General features: G+C 36.9%; 1 protein-coding gene across 1 annotated transcript in view; it reads right to left on the bottom strand.

Moving 5' to 3' along the window:
• Positions 1 to 7,878: 7,878 nt before the first annotated feature.
• The window catches only part of NCKAP5 (NCK-associated protein 5), a 93,582-nt gene continuing 87,044 nt past the window's right edge, over positions 7,879 to 14,416 (bottom strand). The window contains exons 9-11 of the mRNA XM_009703312.1: positions 13,781 to 13,958; positions 9,411 to 9,486; positions 7,879 to 7,955 (exon numbers count right to left, since the gene is read on the bottom strand). Coding sequence (XP_009701614.1) covers positions 7,879 to 7,955; positions 9,411 to 9,486; positions 13,781 to 13,958 — 331 coding nt within the window. The remainder of the gene's footprint in view (positions 7,956 to 9,410; positions 9,487 to 13,780; positions 13,959 to 14,416) is intronic.

Genomic DNA, 14,416 nt, shown 5'->3' with positions numbered 1-14,416 from the left:
AATGTATTTTGCATAAAAATTCTACTACATGTCATTATAGAAAAAGAGGACAAAGTCCATGTGAGCACAGTTGAAACAAATGTTTAAAATAACTCAACACATCCTCATTCGAAATACTTTTCAGTTTGCTCAGTTGTACTTCAGGTATATGAATTAGAGTTAATAGGAAATGCATGACTGAAGCTCCATACACACATCTACAGATGGTCCTAGCCAGAAGCAAAAAACATGTAAAGTAGAAAAGTTTCAAATAGAAGGATTCATACTGTTACAGATAATACTGGCTTGTACTATCCTGTAATAAGTATGATAATCAGGCACGGTCCTGATTTGAGTGATAAAAATCAATAGATTGGGCCAGACTGTAAAGTAGTGTAAATCAACAAAGCAGCATTAACTTCAGAGTTGAAGAACTCAGCCATCCTGTTTAATTGACATTTTAAGCCTGAATGAGACCAGCAGATTCTGAGTATCTTGAATAATAATTAGACTGTATCCTATATATAATGTATAAAGAGCCACACTTCTCATTCTAGTGTTAAAATTTGGTATTTCTGGGTGAATAAATGTAATGACAAAGAAGGAAATTAACAGCAAATCGTTGAGGCTAATAAGGAATTGTTGATCCAAAATACTAATTCTCTCCACAGAAGGAAGCCAAGCTAGACAGTAGGCTGCAGCAGTGCTGCAGAAGAACTGGCAATCAGACAAGTGCTATGTGTACTATCTTTTAAAGTACAAAGAAATGATTTGTCTTTGCCAGACTGTGAAGAAGGTAAGCTGACATAAATTAGAATACACTAATGGGTGTTAGTTTCTTATTATTCACATTGGCAAGGTTCTCCATCATCTTCACGGAACATAAGTAACAACTAGAAAATACACAGAAAGTTTCACTCTATTATCATAGGCTCCTTCAGACCATCATTTCAAAATTAATCCCTGCAGAAATACCCAAATGCCAAACAAGAGTCAAGAACACAGTACAGCTACTCTGGTTCAGAAAAGTAAGTAAACCACAGACACAGGCCATTTCAATGGTGCTGAGGGATCAGAAAACAAAGATTTTTCAGCACAAAAGGACAAGAACAGTGCTTGATACCTGCATTAAAATGTAAATGCTTTGAGGATATTAGATGGAGGCATGAAATGGCATAAACTTTGAGAAACTGAGAGAGGTATTTAGGTGAGTGTAAGTACAAATGTAACTGCTTTTTACCCAGCCAAGCTCAGTTTTGTTTGTGTACTTTCACATATGCCTCTTGTTTGAAGTATTCTGAGGACAGTGAGACCATGACAGATCAGGAGGTTGTGAGGGTCTCTCCCATATCTTCCAGGCCACTTACGGCCCTAGGTTTTGAGGCTTTTCTTTTTTTTTATGAAGAGGTTTGGATCCTGATGTTGCTAGTGGCAAGCAGCTTATTTTAGTATTTATTAATTCATCATTGTTTTAGCAACTGGGAACTTAGTCCTTTGAATTAACATCCAAGCTGGTTAGATATAGCAAGTGAGCGTGTTGTTAAGTTGCCTGCTACACTGAAGTCCCATTTCAAAGCTCCAGCCCAGGAAGCACGCGTACTAAAGCAATACAGTCAGTGCCTACACAGGGCTCTAGAAAATGGCTTTGTTACCCATGTACAAATAAATGCATGCATACTTGTACCATTGCTCATGTACAGGGGATTCGTGAAAAATCTAATACCTTATCACAACTTGTATCAAAACATAACATTTTGAGCATGCAGATTCAAAATAGAAGCAGACCCAGGCTAGAAACTCATTCAGTGATAACTGGTTTTGTTTGATGGCTTTTACAGACAGCAACCTCATATACAGAGACTTCTAGGTATTCCACAGCTTTACTGGGTGGTGATAGGGAAGATAAAACAAACATTTTTCCTTTATCTGATCATGTGTAAATGAATGATTCAACTGCAATATCAGTGAAAAGATGATTGCTAAATGGTTCTTCTCAACTTCTATCAATGGTCTGATGAAAGGAATTAACACTGACAGTGATAAGTTGTTTTCTCAGGCATTGAGACTTCATGACAAGAGAGGATTTCTTTTGCGGTCAAAAGGCATTTTATCAGTTGAATATTGTTCTTCATTAAATGCATTAGAGGCGTCCAAGGATTTGCCTGACATTTAACCAACTTCTGGATGATCCTTTTGCCTCTCCACTGTCATGTGGATCACCTCTCTTTACTGAATTCACAGGCTGTAATACAGATCCATTTGTTTACCGTCTTTCCTCTGTCACTTGTTCTGTTACATTTATCTCAGTAACTCATTACAGACTTCACCTAATCTGTCTCCAGGTTTTGAGGGTTCTTTAATGTAAATGTGTTTGCTCCAATATGTCAGGCTTAATGGACATGTTTTAGGATGATGTATGTCAGACTTAATATATTTACCACATTAATCAGGCTTGTTTCCTTCACATCTATTTCCATTCCCTGAGAACAAGAAAACATGAATTCAATAGCTGTTTACTTAGTACTCCAGCAAAAATACCCCAAGTTTTAGTAGTTTACATAATGGTGGATAAAACCAAGTCTTTTGTTTGGTAGAGGAGGGTGTCCAGTATTTTTTCTTCTCTTACTGGAAGCTTGGTGCAAGCTTATTAAACAAGCAGAGCAACTGCTATTGCTTTCATCAAGCTTTGGAATAGGCCACTGAATAACTTCTATAATTAAGCATTATGAGTACGTACATTAAATCGCACACTCAGAAATAAAAGTTGAAACATTCTTTTTCAGTTCCAGTGTTCATCAGATCTACATTTCAGAAAGAAATCGAGAGAAAAAAGGCAGATGACACTGGAGCAAGGATCTGTTGATTAGAAATGGTATTGGTATGGAAATAAAAAGGCAGGCTCTGTATCGTGGTCTAGATTTGTGGGGAGCCAGATAATGAGCCATACTGGCGCACCACACAAGCAATGAAGAGTGACCATCTGTTTTAAATGATGCAGGTGAACAAACATGACGGCAAAGAACATCTTGGCAGTAAATGGGTATGTCTGTGGGAAAACCATACAGAAGAACCAGAAAGAAAAGAGGAGCCAGAGACAAATTTACCTGGGGTATTAGAAAGAATGCAGGTCCTTTTCCTCATAGAAAAGTCTGCTTATGAAGTGTGGTTTTTTATTATCATATATATAGTTTCATAGTATGGCTACTGGGTGCTGAATAAAACAGTTTCAGAATGCACAGATAAGGCTATCATCTTTAGTATTTGATACCTCAATACAAATAATTATAAGGTTGACATTTCATTTTAAGCCAAGCCCACTTACATCTACAACATAAGTCCTACATTTGCTATCAGTATATCTGTAAAACTGCTATCAAATTGCTAGCAACTTATCTATAAAACTTGCTGTGAAGGACATTCCTGGTTTCTACTGAAAATGTAGTTTGATCACTTTTCTTTGCTGCATACATAGCTTAAAGGGGTGGACTTTAGAACACAATGCAACTTATAAAATACCAACATTTTCCTTCTGGAACACCAGGCATCTAAGGGATTCAACCAAATGTTCCCTAAAGAAGACAAATGTCCAAAAAGTTGCTTAAAAGACAGACCTTCCTTTTTCTGACCAGATTGCCTTTAAATTAAACTGCCAAACTCTTCTGCAAGGTTGTTCTTGGAAAGTAGAAAAAATGACGATAAAGCCTGCTATAAGGCAGATGATTATCAAGACATTTAATGGAATTGAGTGCTGGGCTACAGCAGAGCTACAAAAGAATCCCTTGACCTCAGTGCGTGTTTTTGTTCTAGCACAAAGCAGCAAAGTCTACAATGCACTTTTAATGTTGCTTTGATAGTGTAGAAGCCCCGCCCCCTATCTAGCTATCAAAACCCTTTTAAGTATCTGCAGGCGTTTTCCCTGTATTCTAGAAATGACAGCATCTACAAGGTTCCCATTTAATGTTGGATGAATCAATTCTGAGTAACTGACCTAGACCTCTAATGAAAAATTGACAAAAACTAGACCCAAGTCTTTCTTCAAAGTTTCAAAAATTCTGACTACATTTATCTGCATAATCTTCGCCTGGCTCTGAATTTCACCTGAAATACTTCAAGCAAACAACAAGGTTCAATGCCATATTTAGGTAATTTCTTTCCAAGAAATGTGAATCTTTTTACTGTGGATCCTAACCCCAGCCTGCCTCAAGGAATTAACTCCCCATACAACTTCAGTAGGTAGTATCTTGTGCTTCCAGTGGAGCAGATAGTACCAACAACACCCCAGTATATTCTGGACTGCTACTACCAATTCTTGTGTTATCAAGTATTTGCTCTACAGAATACCCACAATGCTCAAGCGAACTGCAGGTCTATTCAGATTTTTTGTATTTATTTTATTTTTACCAGTGGTGCCATTCTGAGGACAAAACCTCCTTGCAGTGATATCCCTGATGTCAAAGCTCAACAGGCTTCTATTACACAATGAATCTGGCCTTTGAGTTCAGCCAGTGACATATTAAAGAAAATACTTGAAAGCAAAAACTTCCCAGTTCAATAAAATAGTTCATTTAGATGAACTGCCCATGCTTTCATGTACTCCCTGAACTTCAGTGCTTTACACCAGAAGTGCTTGTTTGATTTGTTTACTAATTGCTAAGGATAGAATGACTGCTGGAAATCCACTATGGTGAATAAACATATTTACACACAGAAATATCTGTGACAAATAAAAAAAATCTTTCTTTGTATTGAAACCTGAGTATAAATTCAAGAATAAACTTGAAACCTTCTCAGGCACCTCTCATCAGCCTATTTAGGCTGGTGAATATATGCTGAGATTGTGTTTTCTGTGAAGCTTGAGTATATCATTAGCAAAAAGCATATTCAATGTTGACTTCTCTAGCGAATTTGTAACCCATTTGAGGTGACAAAGAGAAAAGGCAACTGGACCCAGAGAAATGATTATCATGCAGCTTTCAAACACAGGGTTTGGTAAATCACCAAAGTGTTGAAGTCTGAGAAAAAAGCACAATCAGTCTCTCCTCCTTTAGTCTCAGCACAGGTTTATATCAACACTGAAGAATGATATGATTAATTACAACTAACTTTCCTCTTCATTCAGAAATACATTCTTAAAAAGAAAACAAGGTCAGGAACCTTTTAATTTGTGTAGGGACCTACTTTTGCTCCTTCAAGGTGTCTGTATTTTAGCCAGAACAGATGAATATTATAATCAAGGAAACTGTCTTTGGTATCACTGTTACTGTATACCATAGTATTCTCATGTGAAGTTGTCTGTAAGAATGAATTCTTCAGTAATTAGCATTTATTTGCTTGTGCCATGGAATTTTGGCTTTTCCCTTGAAACTGTTTATCAATGAAAACTCTTAACATATTATAATCAATATAATCACATTTTTCCAGGAGTGGCTGCTAATTTGAAACAGTACTTGAAATATGAAACATAAAACTTTCTCACAAATGCTTTTTTCTTCTCAAGATGTCTAATTATTAACTTATCTGTGTAAAGGTGTCGTTTGTAACTGTCTTGTAACTTTTTTGGTCATTGTGACGATGGGGAAATTCAAGACAAGCACTGAACTTCTACTCCCTTGGGGGAAACAGAATTCTTTTTCTTTGTGAAATGAAGGCTTTTTTATGTTTACATGGCAGCAATATTGTCAGGAGCTTGACATATCACCTTTGCATTCAAGAAAATAATTTTATATATAGGAATATTTGGAGACCCTGCTGTACCTGTCTGAGCTGGGGAGTCTCTCATGACATCAAGGGAAAGTCAACCTTTTTATCATGTCCTTCCTCTTAGTAGGACTTTAGCATTTCCCACTTCATCACTCTTTGAAAACCCAACTACTTTATTGCAAAGGGCTTGAGGAAGGAGCTCTGAAGATGACTGGACCTGAATGTGATACTCGTGGATTCTTACATCTCCCGTCTGTGTGAAGCAGGAGCACAGGTAGCATCCTCACCGACAGTGCAGCAAAAGCATCCAGAGTATAACATATTTTTGGTTTAAAAATTTTAAAAATGTTTTAAATATATGTTTAAGTACAATATAGCACAATATAAATGACTGCTTCATATAGAAATGATAATGTGTTCCTGAGATACAGGAACTACTAGATATACAGGACATATGAGAAGGGAATTTTTCTATTACTGTGCATTCTTGTACTCTTTCAATTTAGCAAATCCAAAGAGTCAGCAAAATGCTTAAATTTGTTTAGATCAACAACTGACAATAAATTAAAAACCTAGCAACTGGCATTTTACACGTTTTTTGTTTAACACACCCAGGAGTATCTCATTATTACAAAGTGATGAACCAGCATTGTCTTACATGATACCAACCTTGAAGACTGTTCAGTTATATGTACCTTGTTTATTAGCTAACTGGGCTGAACTGATGTCAATTTAGGTATTTTACAGTGACAACTACAGCAACACATGTTTTTTCTATTATGTAGAGGACATCTTCCCTGCTTAATCATAGCCTTTCTACATCTTCTGTACATTCAGCTTTATTTTTTTAACAGCTTAGATCAAAACCAGTAGAATAAACTAATTAAAGTACAGCTACAAAACCATAGTGAACTTCTTTTCTTAAAACAACTGTTCATGATGGTGAAGAATGCAGTAAGAAATGAATTTAAAACCCACTGAAATTTTCAAGATTTCAAAGATGTTCCTGTTCTGGAAGAAGCCCCAACACTGTGAAACTATTCCATGAAAACAGACCAAAAGCCTCCATTAGGACATGAACTATCCTTTTTGATCAGATTAAGGACCTGGCTCACTATCATGTGCTTGATGGCAGCGAGGCATAGCATTTACAGAGCCATCCTTCCTGTATTGTTCCCTTCTGCTTCTGACAACCAGAAGCTTAGGAGTTGATAACAAAGCAAGCCAAATTTGGCGCTCTCACATCTCAGGTAATTCTCCATACCAACAAATTCTTTATAATCTTCACAAGTTCTTCCTTGTGTATGGTCTTGACTAAAAATTGCAGGTTGATGTGCGAAATGTTCCAAATGCACGTTTCTTAAAGCTGCACAGAGTTTCAGTCTTGAAAAAAATCAGTATCTTTCTATGAAAACCTTTGTATTGGAAAAATGCCAGAACCTCTATCAAGGAATTTGGTAAAAGAATCTGGATGAGACCTAGGAAAGCTTGCTATCCACGAAGAGCAATGTAGACATACAGCAGCAAAAATACCAATGTAAGATAAAACACAGCCAGATGAAAGTGGAATAAAACACAGAACGATACTGATTTAGGAGTATTCAGGAAGTGCACTTAGATCCATGCTTCTAATTTCCCAGGCTTGGGCTGGTCCGGCTGAAATAAGTAACGACTGGTACATTCTGCATTAGGACTCACTGTGCTGATGTTAACAAATTTGCTTAGACTTCAGATTTTTACTGTGCCAATGCTACCTATTGCACATAATGTCTCCCATCAAAGTTTCCTGACATTAACAACCAGATCCTCAGAGCAACTCCTTGAGTTATTCTAGATAGTTTGACAAGGCAGAATAGGGATAGCTGGCATCCTGTGTTGAGCTTTTAAGAGATGGCATTGTCTACAGAAAATAAGATGCTTTTGCAATTGGTGTAATTTAGATGATGGAGAGGTCTTTGTACAAGCTATAGGAATTTCCCAAGGGCAGCACTGCCTGGCATCTCTGTAGCACTACCTACTGTGGACTTATATAGACCTGGGCCACAGACCTAACTGTCACTTTATCCATGTCATCAGCCCTGAAAAAGGTGAAGTAAAAGGTCTTTTCTTTGCCAAAAAGGACTTTGGTGCACAGGAAGGCTGGACTCACAGTGATGACCTGTCTCAGCTAACTGAGGGCCTCACGAACCCAAGGCACAACTAAAGTCTGACTTTGGGGAATGCCAGCCGATCTGCTCCATAACCACTATGTCCTGTCAGAGACTCAGATTCGGTGCCTGCGGGAGGAGCAAAATATTAACACCCTCAAAAGCTACCTGCATGACATATTACAGGACCCAATGACAAAGTAATATATCGAAATATATAGCAATTAGATCTCAGTCACAACCACCAATTACACTGATGAACACCAAGGAAGCACTGGAGGCTTTTCAGAAAAAAGCTCTGCAAATAGCTGGTTTTTCTTTTTCAGCATCTGCATTAGAAAATTAAACCCCACTATTTTACATCAATTCAAAGTGGAAGTTTTGAGAATTCTGGGGTGGAGGCAAAGTAATTATTTCAATCTGAGGAAAAAGAATTCTGAACAGTCTTAAGTGACTTATTCTCTTTTGGGCAATTTCTAGTAACAGAAAGCAAGTCCTTTATTCACAGAGTGAGGAGCATGTATTTCTCTTTTCAGAGCTAGTGCCTACCCACTCACAGAATCCCCCTGCATTGTTCAAAGTTCTTGTTATTTAGTTGCTGTAATGGAGCCAGGTTATGGCTGGGTTCTTAGAGAGGGAAGAATTTAGGGATCTTTTCTGCAAGTAAGACAGCCAGAGTTTATTTGGCTGAATTTGGGACTGAAAAGGCTGTACAAGTCAATAAAGCACACAAACATTTTCCTACTACCTGAAAGAGAAAATGTGTTTCAACATGATACCTCTGTTCAGTCCCACTTGCTGGATTGACAGTATTAGTGAAATGAAAGAGCTTCTGGCTAGCAAAATGGCTTACAGTGTCCTGAAAACACTGAATTAATTTTAACTATTGGTGCAGTCTCTGCATGCAAAGGGAACTTGCTAAAGGAGACTCTTTTTCGTTCAGAGTCAGTTCCTTATATTGGTGACATACTGCTCTAATACAGATCCCAAACAGACTTCTGTTTTGTCCTCCATTGCCTATTAGATATTTTAACATGTACAGAGGTTAAAAATTAGTACATGCCAATCAAGAAGCAGGGTGGATGGTGGTACCCTCCTGAAAAGCATAGAGCAAAGGCAACCTTATTTGCAGCAACAGCTTTAAGGTCTTCTGAACAGACACCTGGTTTGCTACTCCTTCTGGTTTAGTTTATCACAGTAATTATTCTGCTATTAAGAATTTTATTGTGAATTTTACTGATTCAAGGCCAGATGACAACAGTTACAGTATATCAGCATTATTCCCACTGAAACTATCATGCACAACAACCTTCAAGTTAAGCCACCATAGGTAACCCACTAGTTTTGGAAGCTGAAATGAGCTTTCATAGCCATATTCCAAAGCCCTTCTGTCAAGCATTGCATTGATCAAAATTGGTAATGGTAAGTACTCATCTTTTATATAGTTAGTGAAATCTGGCTATCCAGGAATGAATGGTAAAGCTGACATTTGGTGGGCAAATAAACAAAGTAATGAGAATTAAACGCGTTTTTTTCCAAGAACTGAGACAGCAATAAAATCCAGTGTAAAATATAATTTTGTACCTATCACATGACTCTGACATGTAGTCCTTGTCATGGTGTCCTCTTCTTCTTGCAGGTTTTCTGTGACTACTTTAGCCTGTACATAGTACAACAACAAAAGTGAAGAACATCTGTGACTCCATTTATGTTGCTTCATGATAACTACAGAATATCTTTTCAGAAATAAACCAGAGTAAAGTTACAGGGCAGCTAAGAATGGAAATATATAGCCTGTCTCATTCTATGAATGATACCTGAGGATAACAACTTTTAATTTCATTCAAAGTCACAATATGCAGCAGTCGAAAAATACCCTTGGAAGATGCAATTCCTCAAAAGGAAAAGTCTTTTTCTTCATTAAAAAAAACCCAACAATTATGCTCAGCTCACCTGACCTCTTATTTGTTTCTCTCTAGAAATACCATGTTTCAAATTCTGTGCTAAAAAAAATGTGAACTTAATACATGATGTAGTATCTTTCTAGTTCAGTTTGCAAACACTGAACTTTGGCGTTTTTGTTTCCACCTTTGTTTAAAAGCATTTATTAGCTAAACAGAGAGAAAAACTTTATACACTAAGAGCCTGTATGTGTTATTCAAGTATGTGTTATTCAAATCCTCTAGATATTCTGTTTTTCAGATGAAGGCATACTTTTGCTCTGTTCTGCACTCCTGTTTTCCAAGCGTATACATAATCTGAGTATCTTCCTACAGTACAGTGAAAACCCCCTCCATTATATGCCATCAGTGGCCATCAGTGGCCATAATTCAGATCCAGGGACATATTTTTCTGCCATGCTATATAAATCAAACAGGAATGAAGATACTTTTAGGGTGATGAGAGGAAGAAAGCCAGCACTGCAGAAAAAAATTACTTTCAATATCTCAGAGATCTTAAATTATTTGTTAATCACTCTCTGCTGTTTTAAACTACTTATAGCACATTCACAATAACTTCAAATATGTTCTGTAATCTAAACCAGTAGAATTTATCATCATTTGCATGACATATCTTTGATCATAGTATACATTCTGCTTGTCTGGCTTAGACAAGTAGCCCTATTGACCTCTTGTGACTAGCCTCAGTAAGACATGAAGAATTGCTCTCTATATTTATAAAAGTGTATTTATAATCTCTTAATCCCAGAGATCTGATTATATCTTTTTTCTTCTGAAATGACACTCTTCAGGTTATGGAAAATGAAGCGGAAAGTATGTGATCATTTGGCATTGAATTACAGGTAGAACAATTTCTCACATTTGCAGACTGCATGGCAGTCTGCGGCTTGCTGCTGATGTGACATTTCACAATATTAGGATAGATCTCTGGGTATTCCCCAAACACACGGACTGCAGACAGACAGTGCTATACAAAACTCCTGGTGTCTTGATTTTGGTGCCACACTTCCACCTCACAAAGTAAAGCCCGTGGCTTTTCTAAATTACGCTGGGCTGTAATAAAATCACAAAGATGAAATGAAGCAGTGCAGCACAAAAATGATTGTATCTCACCTTAAGCTCCAGCCAAGGACATGAAAAAGTATTGGAGAATGTGGAATATCCTTGGTGTGGGCTAAAGGATTATGAATTTCTGTTGGCTGGCCTTTAGAGCAAAGTGCTTTTTTGATGAACACTAACGGGAAGCGTATCCCTCTGAAGGTGAATGCACAAGGCCTCCATTGGTGGAACATTGCTTTTTCCATAAATTCAGTGGCAGTCAAGCAATTCTGTTCTTTGCATGAACAGAAATCAGAGGTAATTGGTGCATATGTTATGTCATAATAGTGCCCCAAGTCTTTACCTGGCACATCATAAGAGAAGAGATTCAATAATCAAAAATGAAATAGGCTTTAAAGGAAAAACTTGCTAAAAAAATAATGTTAAAAAATGTTATGGCCAGGATTTAAAGAAGCAATATATATATGATATGCAGTTTTGAAATACAGCAGCTTCAGCACTGCACCCATATGACTGAATGCACTTTGCATTGTTCAAAAAAGAAAAGAAATCTTCTTAGTTTAGGGTTTTTCAAAACATTTATGCTGTTTTCTCCAAAGCATGCATTTTGTCTTTTTACAAGCGAAAAAATGCACAACAGGCCATTCTACTGCATGCGACTGTTTTCAGTCACAGCTATCTCCCAGTCCTTTGCAATCTGCTTCACAGTAAGCAGACACCAAAGAATAACTGGAAATGATAGTAGTAAGATGCATGAACTTTGAATTTAAAGAATTCCCATTGTTTTTCTTGTAGAAGTTTGGAGGACAAGATGAAATATTGCATACTGTGGAATGTTAAGGTGTATCTCTTTCATAAATTAGCGTTAAGAACCGTAAACACATTTTTAATCTCGTTATTCTAGATGTCCTCAGTCTTTTGGCACTAGATATTTCTTTCAGGAATTAAGTGCCACAAAAAACAGAACATGAAACTCAAAAAGATGAAGCATATAATGTAACTTAATCTTCAAAAACAATACAAAAAATACTTTGATTCACAGCAAACAAGAGTGTATGGTGTAGGACAGGTAATGCCTTTTCTCCATGGCTAACATGTCCTTAAAAACTAAATAGTATAATTAGCATTTCTGCATTATTCATGTATATTAAGGACAATCTTTGTAGTTCCCTGATAAAATAAAGGGTGTTTCTTGAAGACATACTTAAAGTCCTGAAAGACTATTATGGCTGCATTTAGAAAGACTTCACAAAATGACACACAAAAAGCACAACAAATTATTGCAGCATTAGAAAATAATAAGTTAGAAAGAAATGGCAGAAGCAATGTGTAGAGGTTTTTGTACTTCTGTACAGCGAAGATATACCCTAAGCTGTCAGGACCATATTAAATGGGGCATAGTTAAACTGAGTGGCTCTGATAAGGGGCTCTGCTTTGCTATCAAAGTTCTAGATCAGTTGGATTGAATTTCCTGCATATTGCACATTTCCAGACTTTCATTCTCTCTCTTTCCTTTCAGTGACACTACAAGGACAGCCTTAGATATGCTTATAATTTGTGGTTTTATAATGCAGGAGACATCTACATTTTCAAAGAAGAGATGACACCACAGGAGTCAGGAGTAAAAAGTTTTCAGACACATTCATTCTGCATATGTTCCCTGTAAGATTTAAAAAATGACCTTGCAGATGTTCTTAGGAAAGAAACCTGAATTAAAGTGAAAAAACATTTGCCTGAACCACGTGTGGGATACTTTAACTTCAAGCATCCTAAACATCAGTAGTAAGATGAGTTTTGCCAGTTCCCATTATGAAGCATTTTGAAATTTGTTTTACCCTTGAAACACATCCCAAAGAATCTGTACTTCAAATTCTCTCAGATGAAATAGTTGCATGTACTGTACTTCAATAAGTCACTTCTATCAGAACAACAAATTAAGATCCTCAACTTCATGTTCAGTATTATATTTGGCATAAATTTTCAGATTATTTTGTGCAAACTGTGATTATTGTTATAATCATCATCATTAATATGGTCAAGACAGGTATCAGGAATGAGAAAAGAATGCTCATTGAGTTAAGGCATCTCTGTTCTCCTGGTGCTTGGACTTTAAAACATCATGGGAAAGGCCCTTGCTAGGCAAGAAATTGCTCACTAAATGCTAAGGTTAATTATTAGAGGCTTCACAAGGAAGGACACCCATTCAGTCTGACTTTAGGCTACAATCCTAGACTCTGTGTGTACACTTCTCGATGCAGAAAAGTTAGCCACTCACATAACCTTTCAAGAACCAGCATCTAGCAGCTAAGAGAAAAGAAAATGATTTTTCTTCTAAATTGCAACATGCCTACCCTCTGAGTAAATGAAAGTATTAGGTATAGTTAATACCTTATTGAAGCATAAAACTAATTGCAGGGCATTAACAGGGAGATTTTCCATGGTACGAAGAGAGAAGTGGGTCAAATGTATGTTTTTGCTTTTAAAAGACTCTCTTAAGTGACAAATATTCCCAAACGTGGTCAAATATGTTGCCTTTTCCCCATCAGCAGTGCACATTTTGTGCTTAATAATTTCTATAATGTTCAGAGGAATGTTCAACACTGGCATGCAATTTTCAGGGAAAGGGGAAAAAATGAAAAAAAAGGAAACGGTCCTATTATTTCACTCTACTACAGTATGATTATAGCATCGCTGTGCATATATCTCCACTGAAATTGAATTGCCAGCAGAAGCAGTAGGATCTTCATAACTAGCTGTATAATCTGGCCTATAGTCAAGCTGCCAACTTTTGTATTAATTCACAATTCTCTAGCTACACAAAATCTTTCTATCATATATAAACAGTTATTATCCTGTTTGTCTGGACTAGCAATAAGGAACACAACCAGAAGTTAAAAAGAAGGTAATAATGTTTTCACGTACTAAAGCACTTACCAGGGTCTGATTCTGCATTTCCATATCAGCTTTTGTGTTGCTGTTTTTCTTGTGGTTTCCTTGAGAGCTGATAGAGTTGCCGTGAAGAGAGGAGCCCTGGGAGCTGCCCTTCGACACACTCCTGTAGGAAACATTATTTGATCCACTTTCTGTCTGCTGAGCTGCTTTCTTATCAACTCTGCAGGTAGAGAGTGATTCCTCTGATAAATTACATTGCCCTTCTTCAATCACTCTACTTTTCCATTCCTTTAATGTTTAAAGTAACCTCTCTGTATCTTTCTGTCTCTAGACCTTTGAGTGATAAATGTTTCTAACTAGCCTTGATCAAATCTGTCACTTGCAATTTCAGGTAGTATATCAATTTAGTCTTTCACATATAATGATTTATATTATATTTGGGACTGCTGTGGGGCAAACGTGAAAACACAGTATAGCAACTGCTAAGTTCTTCTGTGACCGAAGGTTGCGGTAGCCAGAAATGCAATTAATTCTCACTAGTTACCAAATATATGTTTGCTTGTTACAATACATGAAGATGGAATACATTAAAACATGTACCTCATTATCCTCTATCTTTACACACCATCTGCCTAGATTCTTGATTTCTGGAATCATTTGAATTTCTATCAACTTGGA

Source organism: Cariama cristata, unplaced genomic scaffold, assembly GCF_000690535.1.
Source record: "Cariama cristata isolate BGI_N322 unplaced genomic scaffold, ASM69053v1 scaffold5377, whole genome shotgun sequence".
NCBI classification, from domain to species: domain Eukaryota; kingdom Metazoa; phylum Chordata; class Aves; order Cariamiformes; family Cariamidae; genus Cariama; species Cariama cristata.
The sequence above is the reverse complement of the archived record's forward strand: the minus strand, read 5'-3'. Positions and strand labels throughout refer to the sequence as shown.